The 13,324-nt window shown below is 39.5% G+C and overlaps 1 protein-coding gene across 4 annotated transcripts in view; it reads right to left on the minus strand.

The window, feature by feature from the left end:
* The window catches only part of erc2 (ELKS/RAB6-interacting/CAST family member 2), a 119,490-nt gene that overhangs the window by 57,365 nt on the left and 48,801 nt on the right, over positions 1-13,324 (minus strand). For all 4 annotated transcript variants that reach the window (XM_052473828.1, XM_052473827.1, XM_052473826.1 and 1 more), the window contains exons 3-4: positions 3,479-3,640; positions 2,919-3,185 (exon numbers count right to left, since the gene is read on the minus strand). In XM_052473828.1, the coding sequence (XP_052329788.1) occupies positions 2,919-3,185; positions 3,479-3,640 (429 nt within the window). The remainder of the gene's footprint in view (positions 1-2,918; positions 3,186-3,478; positions 3,641-13,324) is intronic.

Consider the following 13,324-nt stretch of genomic DNA (forward strand, 5'->3'; position numbering starts at 1 on the left):
ATATGAAATGGACAAGACAAGCATCAAATGTCGCCTCTCTTAAGACATAGTGCAGTTGGCCCGTATTTATTAAACATCTCAGAATAGGAGTGCTGATCTAGATTCAGTTGAACCTTTTAGATCATCATGAATAAGATTTCATGGATAAGGGGGACCTGATCCCAGATCAGCACACCTACTCTGAGACTCTTTATAAATGTGGGCTCTGAATCTCTCCAAAAGCATCTTTGCAAATACCACAACACAACTTTTCAGTGTTTTCAATGGGTAATGACTTAGCAAAACACTCTAGAGACAGCATTGAAATAAATTACGTTTATTTGCACGACCATTTACATATGTTTGACTCCTTTCCATTTATTTCATTCCAGCCATCCTCCTAAAGCTCCTCCCACCAGCCTCCTCTTACACCGATTGAACACTGTTCCTATCACTTCAGTCAGAGCACAGTAAACAGACAGAAAGACATACAGTATTGCCCTCTAGTGTTGATACGTATACACTTTACCTTAGAAGAAAAATGTGGAAATTGGCAAATAATGTCTGCTTTAAAACCAGCAGCGAATAAATAATATGACTCGGGCACAATCAGTAACACCTCAAACACAAGTGAGACCAGTGCCTACAGAGGCTACCCTAACCAGGTGGAATCTACTGGGTCTACTATAGGCAGATAGCAGGGTGATTCAACCAATTAGATACCTTTTGAGTAATGTAACTTAATGGAAAATGTTTTTGGATTTCACCTCACTTTTACATTCTGTAATAAAGAGCATGCGGTCAACTTCCTAAAAAACATGTTTTGCCATTTCAAAAGGTTAAATAAATCAATTACTATAGTAAGTGCCTATTAAGTGCCAAGTAAAGCAACAAGGTTGACCATAACAGAGTTGACGACTTCATCTTAAATCATCAATAATGCTTGTTGTGTGCTACAGGGAGGGACAATTGAATGCAAGCTTCACAAAGTATTTGAAATTGTTAAAACATTTCTAGCCTGTCTATCTATAGGTAACAGGGTTGATGTGTTATTCTAGCATGTCTATCTATAGGTAACGGGGTTGATGTGTTATTCTAGCCTGTCTATCTATGGGTAACAGAGTTGATGTGTTATTCTAGCCTGTCTATCTATGGGTAACAGAGTTGATGTGTTATTCTAGCCTGTCTATCTATGGGTAACAGGGTTGATGTGTTATTCTAGCCTGTCTATCTATGGGTAACAGAGTTGATGTGTTATTCTAGCCTGTCTATCTATGGGTAACAGGGTTGATGTGTTATTCTAGCCTGTCTATCTATGGGTAACAGGGTTGACATGTTATTCTAGCCTGTCTATCTATGGGTAACAGGGTTGATGTGTTATTCTAGCCTGTCTATCTATGGGTAACAGAGTTGATGTGTTATTCTAGCCTGTCTATCTATGGGTAACAGAGTTGATGTGTTATTCTAGCCTGTCTATCTATAGGTAACAGGGTTGATGTGTTATTCTAGCCTGTCTATCTATAGGTAACAGGGTTGATGTGTTATTCTAGCCTGTCTATCTATGGGTAACAGAGTTGATGTGTTATTCTAGCCTGTCTATCTATGGGTAACAGGGTTGATGTGTTATTCTAGCCTGTCTATCTATGGGTAACAGAGTTGATGTGTTATTCTAGCCTGTCTATCTATAGGTAACAGAGTTGATGTGTTATTCTAGCCTGTCTATCTATAGGTAACAGAGTTGATGTGTTATTCTAGCCTGTCTATCTATGGGTAACAGGGTTGATGTGTTATTCTAGCCTGTCTATCTATGGGTAACAGGGTTGATGTGTTATTCTAGCCTGTCTATCTATGGGTAACAGGGTTGATGTGTTATTCTAGCCTGTCTATCTATGGGTAACAGAGTTGATGTGTTATTCTAGCCTGTCTATCTATGGGTAACAGAGTTGATGTGTTATTCTAGCCTGTCTATCTATAGGTAACAGAGTTGATGTGTTATTCTAGCCTGTCTATCTATAGGTAACAGGGTTGATGTGTTATTCTAGCCTGTCTATCTATGGGTAACAGGGTTGATGTGTTATTCTAGCCTGTCTATCTATGGGTAACAGAGTTGATGTGCTATTCTAGCCTGTCTATCTATGGGTAACAGAGTTGATGTGTTATTCTAGCCTGTCTATCTATGGGTAACAGAGTTGATGTGTTATTCTAGCCTGTCTATCTATAGGTAACAGGGTTGATGTGTTATTCTAGCCTGTCTATCTATGGGTAACAGGGTTGATGTGTTATTCTAGCCTGTCTATCTATGGGTAACAGGGTTGATGTGTTATTCTAGCCTGTCTATCTATGGGTAACAGGGTTGATGTGTTATTCTAGCCTGTCTATCTATAGGTAACAGGGTTGATGTGTTATTCTAGCCTGTCTATCTATGGGTAACAGGGTTGATGTGTTATTCTAGCCTGTCTATCTATAGGTAACAGGGTTGATGTGTTATTCTAGCCTGTCTATCTATGGGTAACAGGGTTGATGTGTTATTCTAGCCTGTCTATCTATGGGTAACAGGGTTGATGTGTTATTCTAGCCTGTCTATCTATGGGTAACAGGGTTGATGTGTTATTCTAGCCTGTCTATCTATGGGTAACAGAGTTGATGTGTTATTCTAGCCTGTCTATCTATGGGTAACAGGGTTGATGTGTTATTCTAGCCTGTCTATCTATGGGTAACAGGGTTGATGTGTTATTCTAGCCTGTCTATCTATGGGTAACAGGGTTGATGTGTTATTCTAGCCTGTCTATCTATGGGTTGATGTGTTATTCTACATAAGTCACCAATGGCACCCTATTCCCTACATAGTGCGCTACTTTTTTGACCAGGCTCTGTTCAAAAGTAGTGCACTACATAGAGAATAGGGTGCTATTTGGGACGCAAGCCATATACTCTTGTACCTCTCTTAGGTGGATGTTCTCCTTCTCCTTCTGATCCAAGATGACCTCCAGGTGTCCCAGCTGTGCCTCGGCCTCAGCGATGCGCCTGGCCCTCTCCTGCTCCTCCTCCTCATTGACCCTGCCTGGCCCCCCAGGCAGACCCTTACTCTGGAGCATTTCCAGCAGCTTCTTGATAGACTCGTCCCTGGCCCCCAGCGTCTGCTTCTGGGTCTCCATCCGCAGCTCCATCTCCTCCAAGGTCTTCCTCAGGAGGAAGAGCTCTTTGGCCTGCAGGAGAGCAAGGAATTGTATGGAATTTTAAATTAAGAAAGTATAAATTATGTCATCATTAGGGCAGCGCAATTCTGGGAACTTTCCCAAAATGTCCAAATTGGAAGAAAATCCAGAAACCTCCGGTTGGAAGATTCACAGAATTCCTCCAGGTAATAAGAAGTAAATGGGAATTTGGAAATGTTGTTACCATAATGTTCAACCCTGGTCATAATAACCTGGAACTAATAACTAACTCATTTATTTAATCAGTCATTTATTGTGAATTATTAACTATTAAGATTCCTTGCCTGGCGGTCGTGCTCGGCCTGCAGTCGTCTAAAGTTCTCCTCGGTCAGCTCGATGTTGGTGTAGTGTTCCCCAGAGCGGCCGCCACTCTCCTGTAGCAGGTGGTTCAGATCCCTCTGGGTCCTCAGCTCATCCTGCAGGGCCTGGATGGTCAGCTGCAGGTGCTGTGGGGGTCACGCACACACACACACACACACACACACACACACACACACACACACACACACACACACACACACACACACACACACACACACACACACACACACACACACACACACACACACACACACACACACACACACACACAAGAGTCTCAATCTGGTAGGATCACAGCACTTAGCCTAAGATGGATTCAAAAAAACTACAGACCAGACAATGATGGGTCACTGAATACGTACTCATGGAAGGACATATTCAGGCACACATGCAAACTCACACACAAAAAAACATGTTATAGAGAGGGGGGACAAGGAACATTTTGATGGCCCTGTGGAAAGCAGATGTGCATTAGGAAGAACACACACAGAGAAACTCACAAACACACATTGTAATCTATTCACCCTCTGGAGAAGTTACAGCTGAAAAAACGGAGGCCTTACCTGGCTATGGCATGAAAGACACATAGACACAAAGACACACGCACACACACAAAGTATGGCAACACGAGAAAGTATGGGTTGAAGAGGTAAGAGAAAATACAACTGTTTTATATACTGTTCATAATCAACTATACGGCCTGTTGCTTTCCATCTTCTGTTACCATTTTTAGGGTGAGTAGTGAGTACTGTAAATGGCTATCTATTTACAGGACTGTATATCAGTCATCTAATCTTTAGGAATGTCTCTCAAGGTTTTGACAGCAGGAATACTAAGAGACATTTAAACAAAGCCATCCAGTGAATGACTGAATGTGTGTTGCTGGGAGAAACCGATTGTGCAACCGAAATGGCACCCTATTCCAGTAGGAAAGCGAAGAACTTGTAGGACCATGATCCTTCGATAATAGTTTGACGATCATGTCAAGTGTTCATTGTTTAAAGGTTGCGTTCAACAGCTTGCACTTTCAAAGGAGGTTGTGCTGTGCTGCTATCATGTATGATTGTTGTAGCATTATTGATAATTATCTATCATTACTGTAGGGCGGGTGCAGTCCATAAGGCCTGAGTCGAGAGCAGCAGAGGTCCATGTAGAGCACAGTAAACAATGTTCCCACTGAGAGATGGAGACTAACCGACAGCAGTAGACTCAGCGGAATTCTGGGTTCATGCCCATCCATATGCTGTGTGTTAGGGTGGTATGTGTGTGTGTATGCGTGCGTGCGTGCGCGTGTGTATGTGTGTGTGTATGTGTGCGTGTGTGTATGCGTGCGTGTGTGTGTGTGTATGTGTGTGCATGCATGCATGTGTGTGTGTTAGGGAAAAGCAATGCTCCTCCATTAGACTGCACACACTGCTTCAGGAAGCACACAGGAAAAGTAAAGGGGTACAGTACCTGATAACTAAATGAGTCACACATCGATTGTAGTGTGTGTAGTGTAGGGCAGATAAATACAGAACAAAACACTATATACTATAGCATCACAAGCGATGCACACACAGTGCAGAGGAGCAGCCACACCCCTATATGAGAACCACACTCACAGTATGTTGGTCTGTATAGGTGGAACATACGAGGAGGACCAGGTGTGCTTGGAGTAAATAAGGAATAGCTGAACAAACAACACTCTGTTAAACAGAGTGTGTAGGGGAAGGGAGAGGGCCAGAGGGTAGGGTGTAGGGAACAAAACAGGCTAAACCCATCACACTCCTTTTGGGTGTGTATAAGAGTCAAATTAGGAGTATGTCCAAAATGGAGCTCTGTTCACAATATAGGCCTAGTGGACTACTTCTAGCCAGATCCCACAAGCTCTGGTCAAAAGTAGTGCACTATATAGGGAAGAGGGTGCCATTTCAGATATGACCTCGGGGTGTGTGTGGGGGGGGGCAGAGGGTCTCTGGTGGTCACTGAGGAGACACGACGACATCACACTGGTGGTGACTCTATGTTGTACACACACGGCAGCCAGGGCAGCGGTGGCAGACATAGGGACAAACCTTGGTCCTCCTGGCATCCAGCAGCTGTAGTAGCACGGGCGGAACCAACAGAGAGAACACAGTGCACGGAGAACACAGCATCAGAACACTCGGTAGCATGAAGCGCATGTGGAGAACATATGAGCTACTGTAAAAGCTCCCATGCGAAACGTGAGAACAACGTTGTGAAGAACATGAGAACGTGTGAAGAATGTGTGAGAAACATTTGAGAATTTTAGCCATTTATTTATTCATCCATCCAGCCCTCAAATCATGTGTCACTATCCATTCTGATGTAAATGATACAGTTAGGAACCCCACAAACTCACACAAACACATACTATAATCACTCTAAAACATAATGGAAACCTTAATGGAAAGAGTGAAATTGTGAGCTTATTTGATGGTGAATACATTTCGGCATTAAGTTTCACCATGTTAATTGATACAAGGCAGAACAAATTCATACTAGTAACCACACACTGGGTACATCTAATAGGTGTGGTATTGTGGGGACGGTTTCCCAGACAGAGATTAAGCCTCGTCCTGGATTAAAAAGCAAGATTAATGAATGTACTTTTAAATCCAGAACTAGGTTTAATCTGGGTCCGGAAAACAGCCCCTTATATCAGGGATAATCAACTAGATTCACCTGCGGGCCAATTTTTTCTTGAGTGGATGGTCAGGGGGCTGGAACATAATCGGGACCTTCCTCCCCCGATGGCTCAGTTTGGCCGGGTGGCCAGCTCTCGTTGGTTTCAAACTTTTTACAATTAAGAATGATGGAGGCCACTGTGTTCTTGGGGATCTTCAATGCTGCTGAAATGTTTTGGTACCCTTCCCCAGATATGTGCCTCGAGACAATCAAGTTGTATAAACATCTCAAGGATGATCAATGGAAACAGGATGCACCTGAGCTCAATTTTGAGTCTCATAGCAAAGGGTTTAAATACTTATGTAAATAAGGTATTTATGTTTTTTTTTTTTTTATACATTTGCAAACATTTCTAAAAATCTGTTTTCACTTCGTCATTATGGGGTATTGTGTGTAGATTAATGGGAAAAACATGTAATCCATTTTAGAATAAGGCTGTAAAGTTACAAAATGTGGAAAAAGTCAAGGGTGCTGAATACTTTCCAAATGCACTGTACATGATCTCTACTCTATCTCATATATATCTCTACTCTATCTCATATATATCTCTACTCTATCTCATATATATCTCTACTCTATCTCATATATATCTCTACTCTATCTCATATATATCTCTACTCTATCTCATATATATCTCTACTCTATCTCATATATATCTCTACTCTATCTCATATATATCTCTACTCTATCTCATATCTATCTCTACTCTATCTCATATATATCTCTACTCTATCTCATATATATCTCTACTCTATCTCATATATATCTCTACTCTATCTCATATATATCTATACTCTATCTCATATATATCTCTACTCTATCTCATATATATCTCTACTCTATCTCATATATATCTCTACTCTATCTCATATATATCTCTACTCTATCTCATATATATCTCTACTCTATCTCATATATATCTCTACTCTATCTCATATATATCTCTACTCTATCTCATATATATCTCTACTCTATCTCATATATATCTCTACTCTATCTCATATATATCTCTACTCTATCTCATATATATCTCTACTCTATCTCATATATATCTATCTCATATATATCTCTACTCTCTACTCTATCTCATATATATCTCTACTCTATCTCATATATATCTCTACTCTATCTCATATATATCTCTACTTTGGAACCGGTTTCTTAAATTAAAATCACTTGGAGCTGATTTGCTAGTGTTTTTACAGTGTTTTATGTACAACAATTGAAGAAAAAAACATTGCTGTGTAAACTTGTTTGGAGAACCCTGCCCTATTTGTGTTAAGCCTGTGCTGTGGTAGTATGTTCTTCCAACCAGCAGAGGGTAGTGGTCCCTTTAGCAGGGTGCAGTCTCTCAGGCTGTCTCTAATGGACTGCCAGTATCTCATATTTCTGCTGCATTGGGCAACACTCCCTCATGTAAGCATCCCAGCCTTCTTGGGCCAATACACTGAAACCATTTAAAACCTGTCAAATCTTTAGTCATACTCACAAAACCACATTCACACATGCTCAATTAGTCTTCTGCAATCCGCTCTCTTCCTCACACTTAATCACTGTTGCCTCTATCTCCCTCTCTCACACTCACTCCACCTCTCTTGCCCTCTTTTCCTTTCTCTCTCTCTCTCTCTCTCTTTTTCTCTCTTTCAAATATAGAGGGACATACACACACAGTAGACACACCATAAAATAGACAAAATATGGATTCCATATTGTCGATAAAACGCCATTAATACTGTGAGACTAAATAAGAGGTGTTTGAAAAGGAGACATTAAAAGTAAATATGTAGAGGGAGCGATAAATAAGATGTATGTTTACACATAAGTCATATGCTGAATAATCATAATTTATTAATCAAAATGCTGTATGTAAACTAAGTAACACTAAATGAGGGGAAATTCATTTATCCTGACAATAGTTGTAAACATGTTTATTCAGAATATTATTCCCAGCTAGTAACACTATGTATGAATGTATAAGTGTAGTCAGTAACATTATGTATGAATGTATAAGTGTAGTCAGTAACACTATGTATGTATGTATTAGTGTAGTCAGTAACATTATGTATGAATGTATAAGTGTAGTCAGTAACAGTATGTATGTATTAGTGTAGTCAGTAACATTATGTATGAATGTATTAGTGTAGTCTGTAACAGTATGTATGTATTAGTGTGGTCAGTAACATTATGTATAGTATGAATTAATTAGTGTGGTCAGTAACATTATGTATGAATGTATTAGTGTAGTCAGTAACATTATGTATGAATGTATTAGTGTAGTCAGTAACAGTATGTATGTATTAGGGAAGTCAGGAACCAATACACGCAGTCAGTCAGGAAAGCTAAGGCCAGCTTCTTCAGGCAGAAGTTTGCATCCTGTAGCTCCAACTCCAAAAAGTTCTGGGACACTGTGAAGTCCATGGAGAACAAGAGCACCTCCTCCCAGCTGCCCACTGCACTGAGGCTAGGAAACACGGTCTCCACCGATAAATCCATGATTATCGAAAACTTCAATAAGCACTTCTCAACGGCTGGCCATGCCTTCCGCCTGGCTACTCCAACCTCGGCCAACAGCTCCGCCCCCCGTAGTTCCTCACCCAAGCCTCTCCAGGTTCCCCTTTACCCAAATCCAGATAGCAGATGTTCTGAAAGAGCTGCAAAACCTGGACCCGTACAAATCAGCTGGGCTTGACAATCTGGACCCGCTATTTCTGAAACTATCTGCCGCCATTGTCGCAACCCCTATTACCAGCCTGTTCAACCTCTCTTTCATATCGTCTGAGATCCCCAAGGATTGGAAAGCTGCCGCAGTCATCCCCCTCTTCAAAGGGGGAGACACCCTGGACCCAAACTGCTATAGACCTATATCCATCCTGCCCTGCCTATCTAAGGTCTTCAAAAGCCAAGTCAACAAACAGGTCACTGACCATCTCGAATCCCACCGTACCTTCTCCGCTGTGCAATCTGGTTTCCGAGCCGGTCACGGGTGCACCTCAGCCACACTCAAGGTACTAAACGATATCATAACCGCCATCGATAAAAGACAGTACTGTGCAGCCGTCTTCATCGACCTCGCCAAGGCTTTCGACTCTGTCAATCACCATATTCTTATCGGCAGACTCAACAGCCTCGGTTTTTCGGATGACTGCCTTGCCTGGTTCACCAATTACTTTGCAGACAGAGTTCAGTGTGTCAAATCAGAGGGCATGCTGTCCGGTCCTCTGGCAGTCTCTATGGGGTGCCACAGGGTTCAATTCTCGGGCCGACTCTTTTCTCTGTATATATCAATGATGTTGCTCTTGCTGCGGGCGATTCCCTGATCCACCTCTACGCAGACGACACCATTCTATATACTTTCGGCCCGTCATTGGACACTGTGCTATCAAACCTCCAAACGAGCTTCAATTCCATACAGCACTCCTTCCGTGGCCTCCAACTGCTCTTAAACGCGAGTAAAACCAAATGCATGCTTTTCAACCGATCGCTGCCTGCACCCGCATGCCCGACTAGCATCACCACCCTGGATGGTTCCAACCTTGAATATGTGGACATCTATAAGTACCTAGGTGTCTGGCTAGACTGCAAACTCTCCTTCCAGACTCACATCAAACATCTCCAATCAAAAATCAAATCCAGAGTCGGCTTTCTATTCCGCAAAAAAACAGCCTCCATCACTCACGCTGCCAAGCTTACCCTAGTAAAACTGACTATCCTACCGATCCTCGACTTCGGCGATGTCATCTACAAAATGGCTTCCAACACTCCTTCTGTAGCTCAGTTGGTAAACTGGATGCATCCCGTCGTAGAATGTATGCACAGTGCCATCCGTTTTGTCACTCTACTCAGCAAACTGGACAGTCTATACCCACCCACCACTGCGACTTGTGTGCTCTAGTCGGCTGGCCCTCACTACATATTCGTCGCCAGACCCACTGGCTCCAGGTCATCTACAAGTCCATGCTAGGTAAAGCTCCGCCTTATCTCAGTTCACTGGTCACGATGGCAACACCCACGCGCTCCAGCAGATGTATCTCACTGATCATCCCTAAAGCCAACACCTCATTTGGCCGCCTTTCGTTCCAGTACTCTGCTGCCTGTGACTGGAACGAATTGCAAAAATCGCTGAAGTTGGAGACTTTTATCTCCCTCACCAACTTCAAACATCAGCTATCCGAGCAGCTAACCGATCGCTGCAGCTGTACATAGTCTATAGGTAAATAGCTCACCCTTTTTCACCTACCTCATTCCCATACTGTTTTTATACTGTTTTTATTTATTTACCTTTCTGCTCTTTTGCACACCAATATCTCTACCTGTACATGCCCATCTGATCATTTATCACTCCAGTGTTAATCTGCAAAATTGTATTATTCGCCTACCTCCTCATGCCTTTTGCACACATTGTATATAGACTGCCCATTTTTTTCTACTGTGTTATTGACTTGCTAATTGTTTACTCCATGTGTAACTCTGTGTTGTCTGTTCACACTGCTATGCTTTATCTTGGCCAGGTCGCAGTTGCAAATGAGAACTTGTTCTCAACTAGCCTACCTGGTTAAATAAAGGTGAAATAAAAAAATAAAAAAATGTGTGTAGTCAGTAACATTATGTATGAATGTATTAGTGTAGTCAGTAACATTATGTATGCATGTATAAGTGTAGTCAGTAACATTATGTACTGTATGAATGTATTAGTGTGGTCAGTAACACTATGTATGAATGTATAAGTGTAGTCAGTAACAGTATGTATATATTAGTGTAGTCAGTAACATTATGTATGAATGTATTAGTGTAGTCTGTAACAGTATGTATGTATTAGTGTAGTCAGTAACATTATGTATGAATGGATAAGTGTAGTCAGTAGCATTGTGTACATTATGAATGTATTAGTGTAGTCAGTAACATTATGTATGAATGTATAAGTGTGGTCAGTAACAGTATGTACAGTATGCATGTATTAGTGTAGTCAGTAACATTATGTACAGTATGAATGTATTAGTGTAGTTGGTAACAGTATGTACAGTATGAATATATTACTGTAGTCAGTAACATTATGTATGAATGTATTAGTGTAGTCAGTAACATTGTGTAGAGTATGAATGTATTAGTGTGGTCAGTAACATTATGTACAGTATGAATGTATTAGTGTGTCAGTAACATTAGGTACATTATGAATGTATTAGTGTGGTCAGTAACATTATGTACAGTATGAATGTATTAGTGTAGTCAGTAACATTATGTATGAATGTATTAGTGTGGTCAGTAACATTATGTACAGTATGAATGTATTAGTGTAGTCAGTAACATGATTTATTAATGTTTTAGTGTAGTCAGTAACAGTATGTACAGTATGAATCTATTAGTGTAGTCAGTAACATTACATATGAATGTATTTGTGTAGTAAGTAGCATTATGTACATTATGAATGTATTAGTGTAGTCAGTAACATTATGTACAGTATGAATGTATTAGTGTAGTCAGTAACATTATGTACAGTATGAATGTATTAGTGTAGGCAGTAACAGTGTGTACAGTATGAATGTATTAGTATGAATGTATTAGTTTAGTCAGTATCAGTATGTACAGTATGAATGTATTAGTGTAGTCAGTAACATTATGTATGAATGTATAAGTGTAGTCAGTAGCATTGTGTACATTATGAATGTATTAGTGTAGTCAATAACATTGTGTACAGTTTGAATGTATTAGTATAATCAGTAGCAATGTGTACAGTTTGAATGTATAAGTGTAGCCAGTAACAGTATGTACAGTATAAATATATTACTGTAGTCAGTAACATTAAGTATGAATGTAATAGTGTAGTCAGTAACATTATGTACAGTATGAATGTATTAGTGTAGTCAGTAACATTATGTATGAATGTATTAGTGTAGTCAGTAATATTATGTACAGTATGAATGTATTAGTGTAGTCAGTAACTTTATGTACAGTAAGAATGTATAAGTGTAGTCAGTAACATTATGTACAGTATGAATGTATTAGTGTAGTCAGTAACATTATGTATGAATGTATTTGTGTAGTCAGTAACTTTATGTACAGTAAGAATGTATAAGTGTAGTCAGTAACATTATGTACAGTATGAATGTATTAGTGTAGTCAGTAACATTATGTATGAATGTATTAGTGTAGTCAGTAACATTATGTATGAATGTATTAGTGTAGTCAGTAATATTATGTACAGTATGAATGTATTAGTGTAGTCAGTAACATTATGTATGAATGTATTAGTGTAGTCAGTAACATTATGTATGAATGTATTAGTGTAGTCAGTAATGTATGAATGTATTATGTAACATGTATGAATGTATTAGTGTAGTCAGTAACATTATGTATGTATGTATTAGTGTAGTCAGTAACATTATGTATGAATGTATTAGTGTAGTCAGTAATATTATGTACAGTATGAATGTATTAGTGTGGTCAGTACCATTATGTATGAATGTATTTGTGTAGTCAGTAACTTTATGTACAGTAAGAATGTATAAGTGTAGTCAGTAACATTATGTACAGTATGAATGTATTAGTGTAGTCAGTAACATTATGTATGAATGTATTAGTGTAGTCAGTAACATTATGTATGAATGTATTAGTGTAGTCAGTAACATTATGTACAGTATGAATGTATTAGTGTAGTCAGTAACATTATGTATGAATGTATTAGTGTAGTCAGTAACATTATGTATGAATGTATTAGTGTAGTCAGTAACATTATGTATGAATGTATTAGTGTAGTCAGTAATATTATGTACAGTATGAATGTATTAGTGTGGTCAGTATGTATGAATGTATTTGTGTAGTCAGTAACTTTATGTACAGTAAGAATGTATAAGTGTAGTCAGTAACATTATGTACAGTATGAATGTATTAGTGTAGTCAGTAACATTATGTATGAATGTATTAGTGTAGTCAGTAACATTATGTATGAATGTATTAGTGTAGTCAGTAATATTATGTACAGTATGTATGTATTAGTGTAGTCAGTAACATTATGTATGAATGTATTAGTGTAGTCAGTAACATTATGTATGAATGTATTAGTGTAGTCAGTAACACTATGTATGAATGTATTAGTGTAGTCAGTAACATTATGTATGAATGTA

This window comes from Oncorhynchus keta, chromosome 21 (genome assembly GCF_023373465.1).
Source record: "Oncorhynchus keta strain PuntledgeMale-10-30-2019 chromosome 21, Oket_V2, whole genome shotgun sequence".
Taxonomy (NCBI): domain Eukaryota; kingdom Metazoa; phylum Chordata; class Actinopteri; order Salmoniformes; family Salmonidae; genus Oncorhynchus; species Oncorhynchus keta.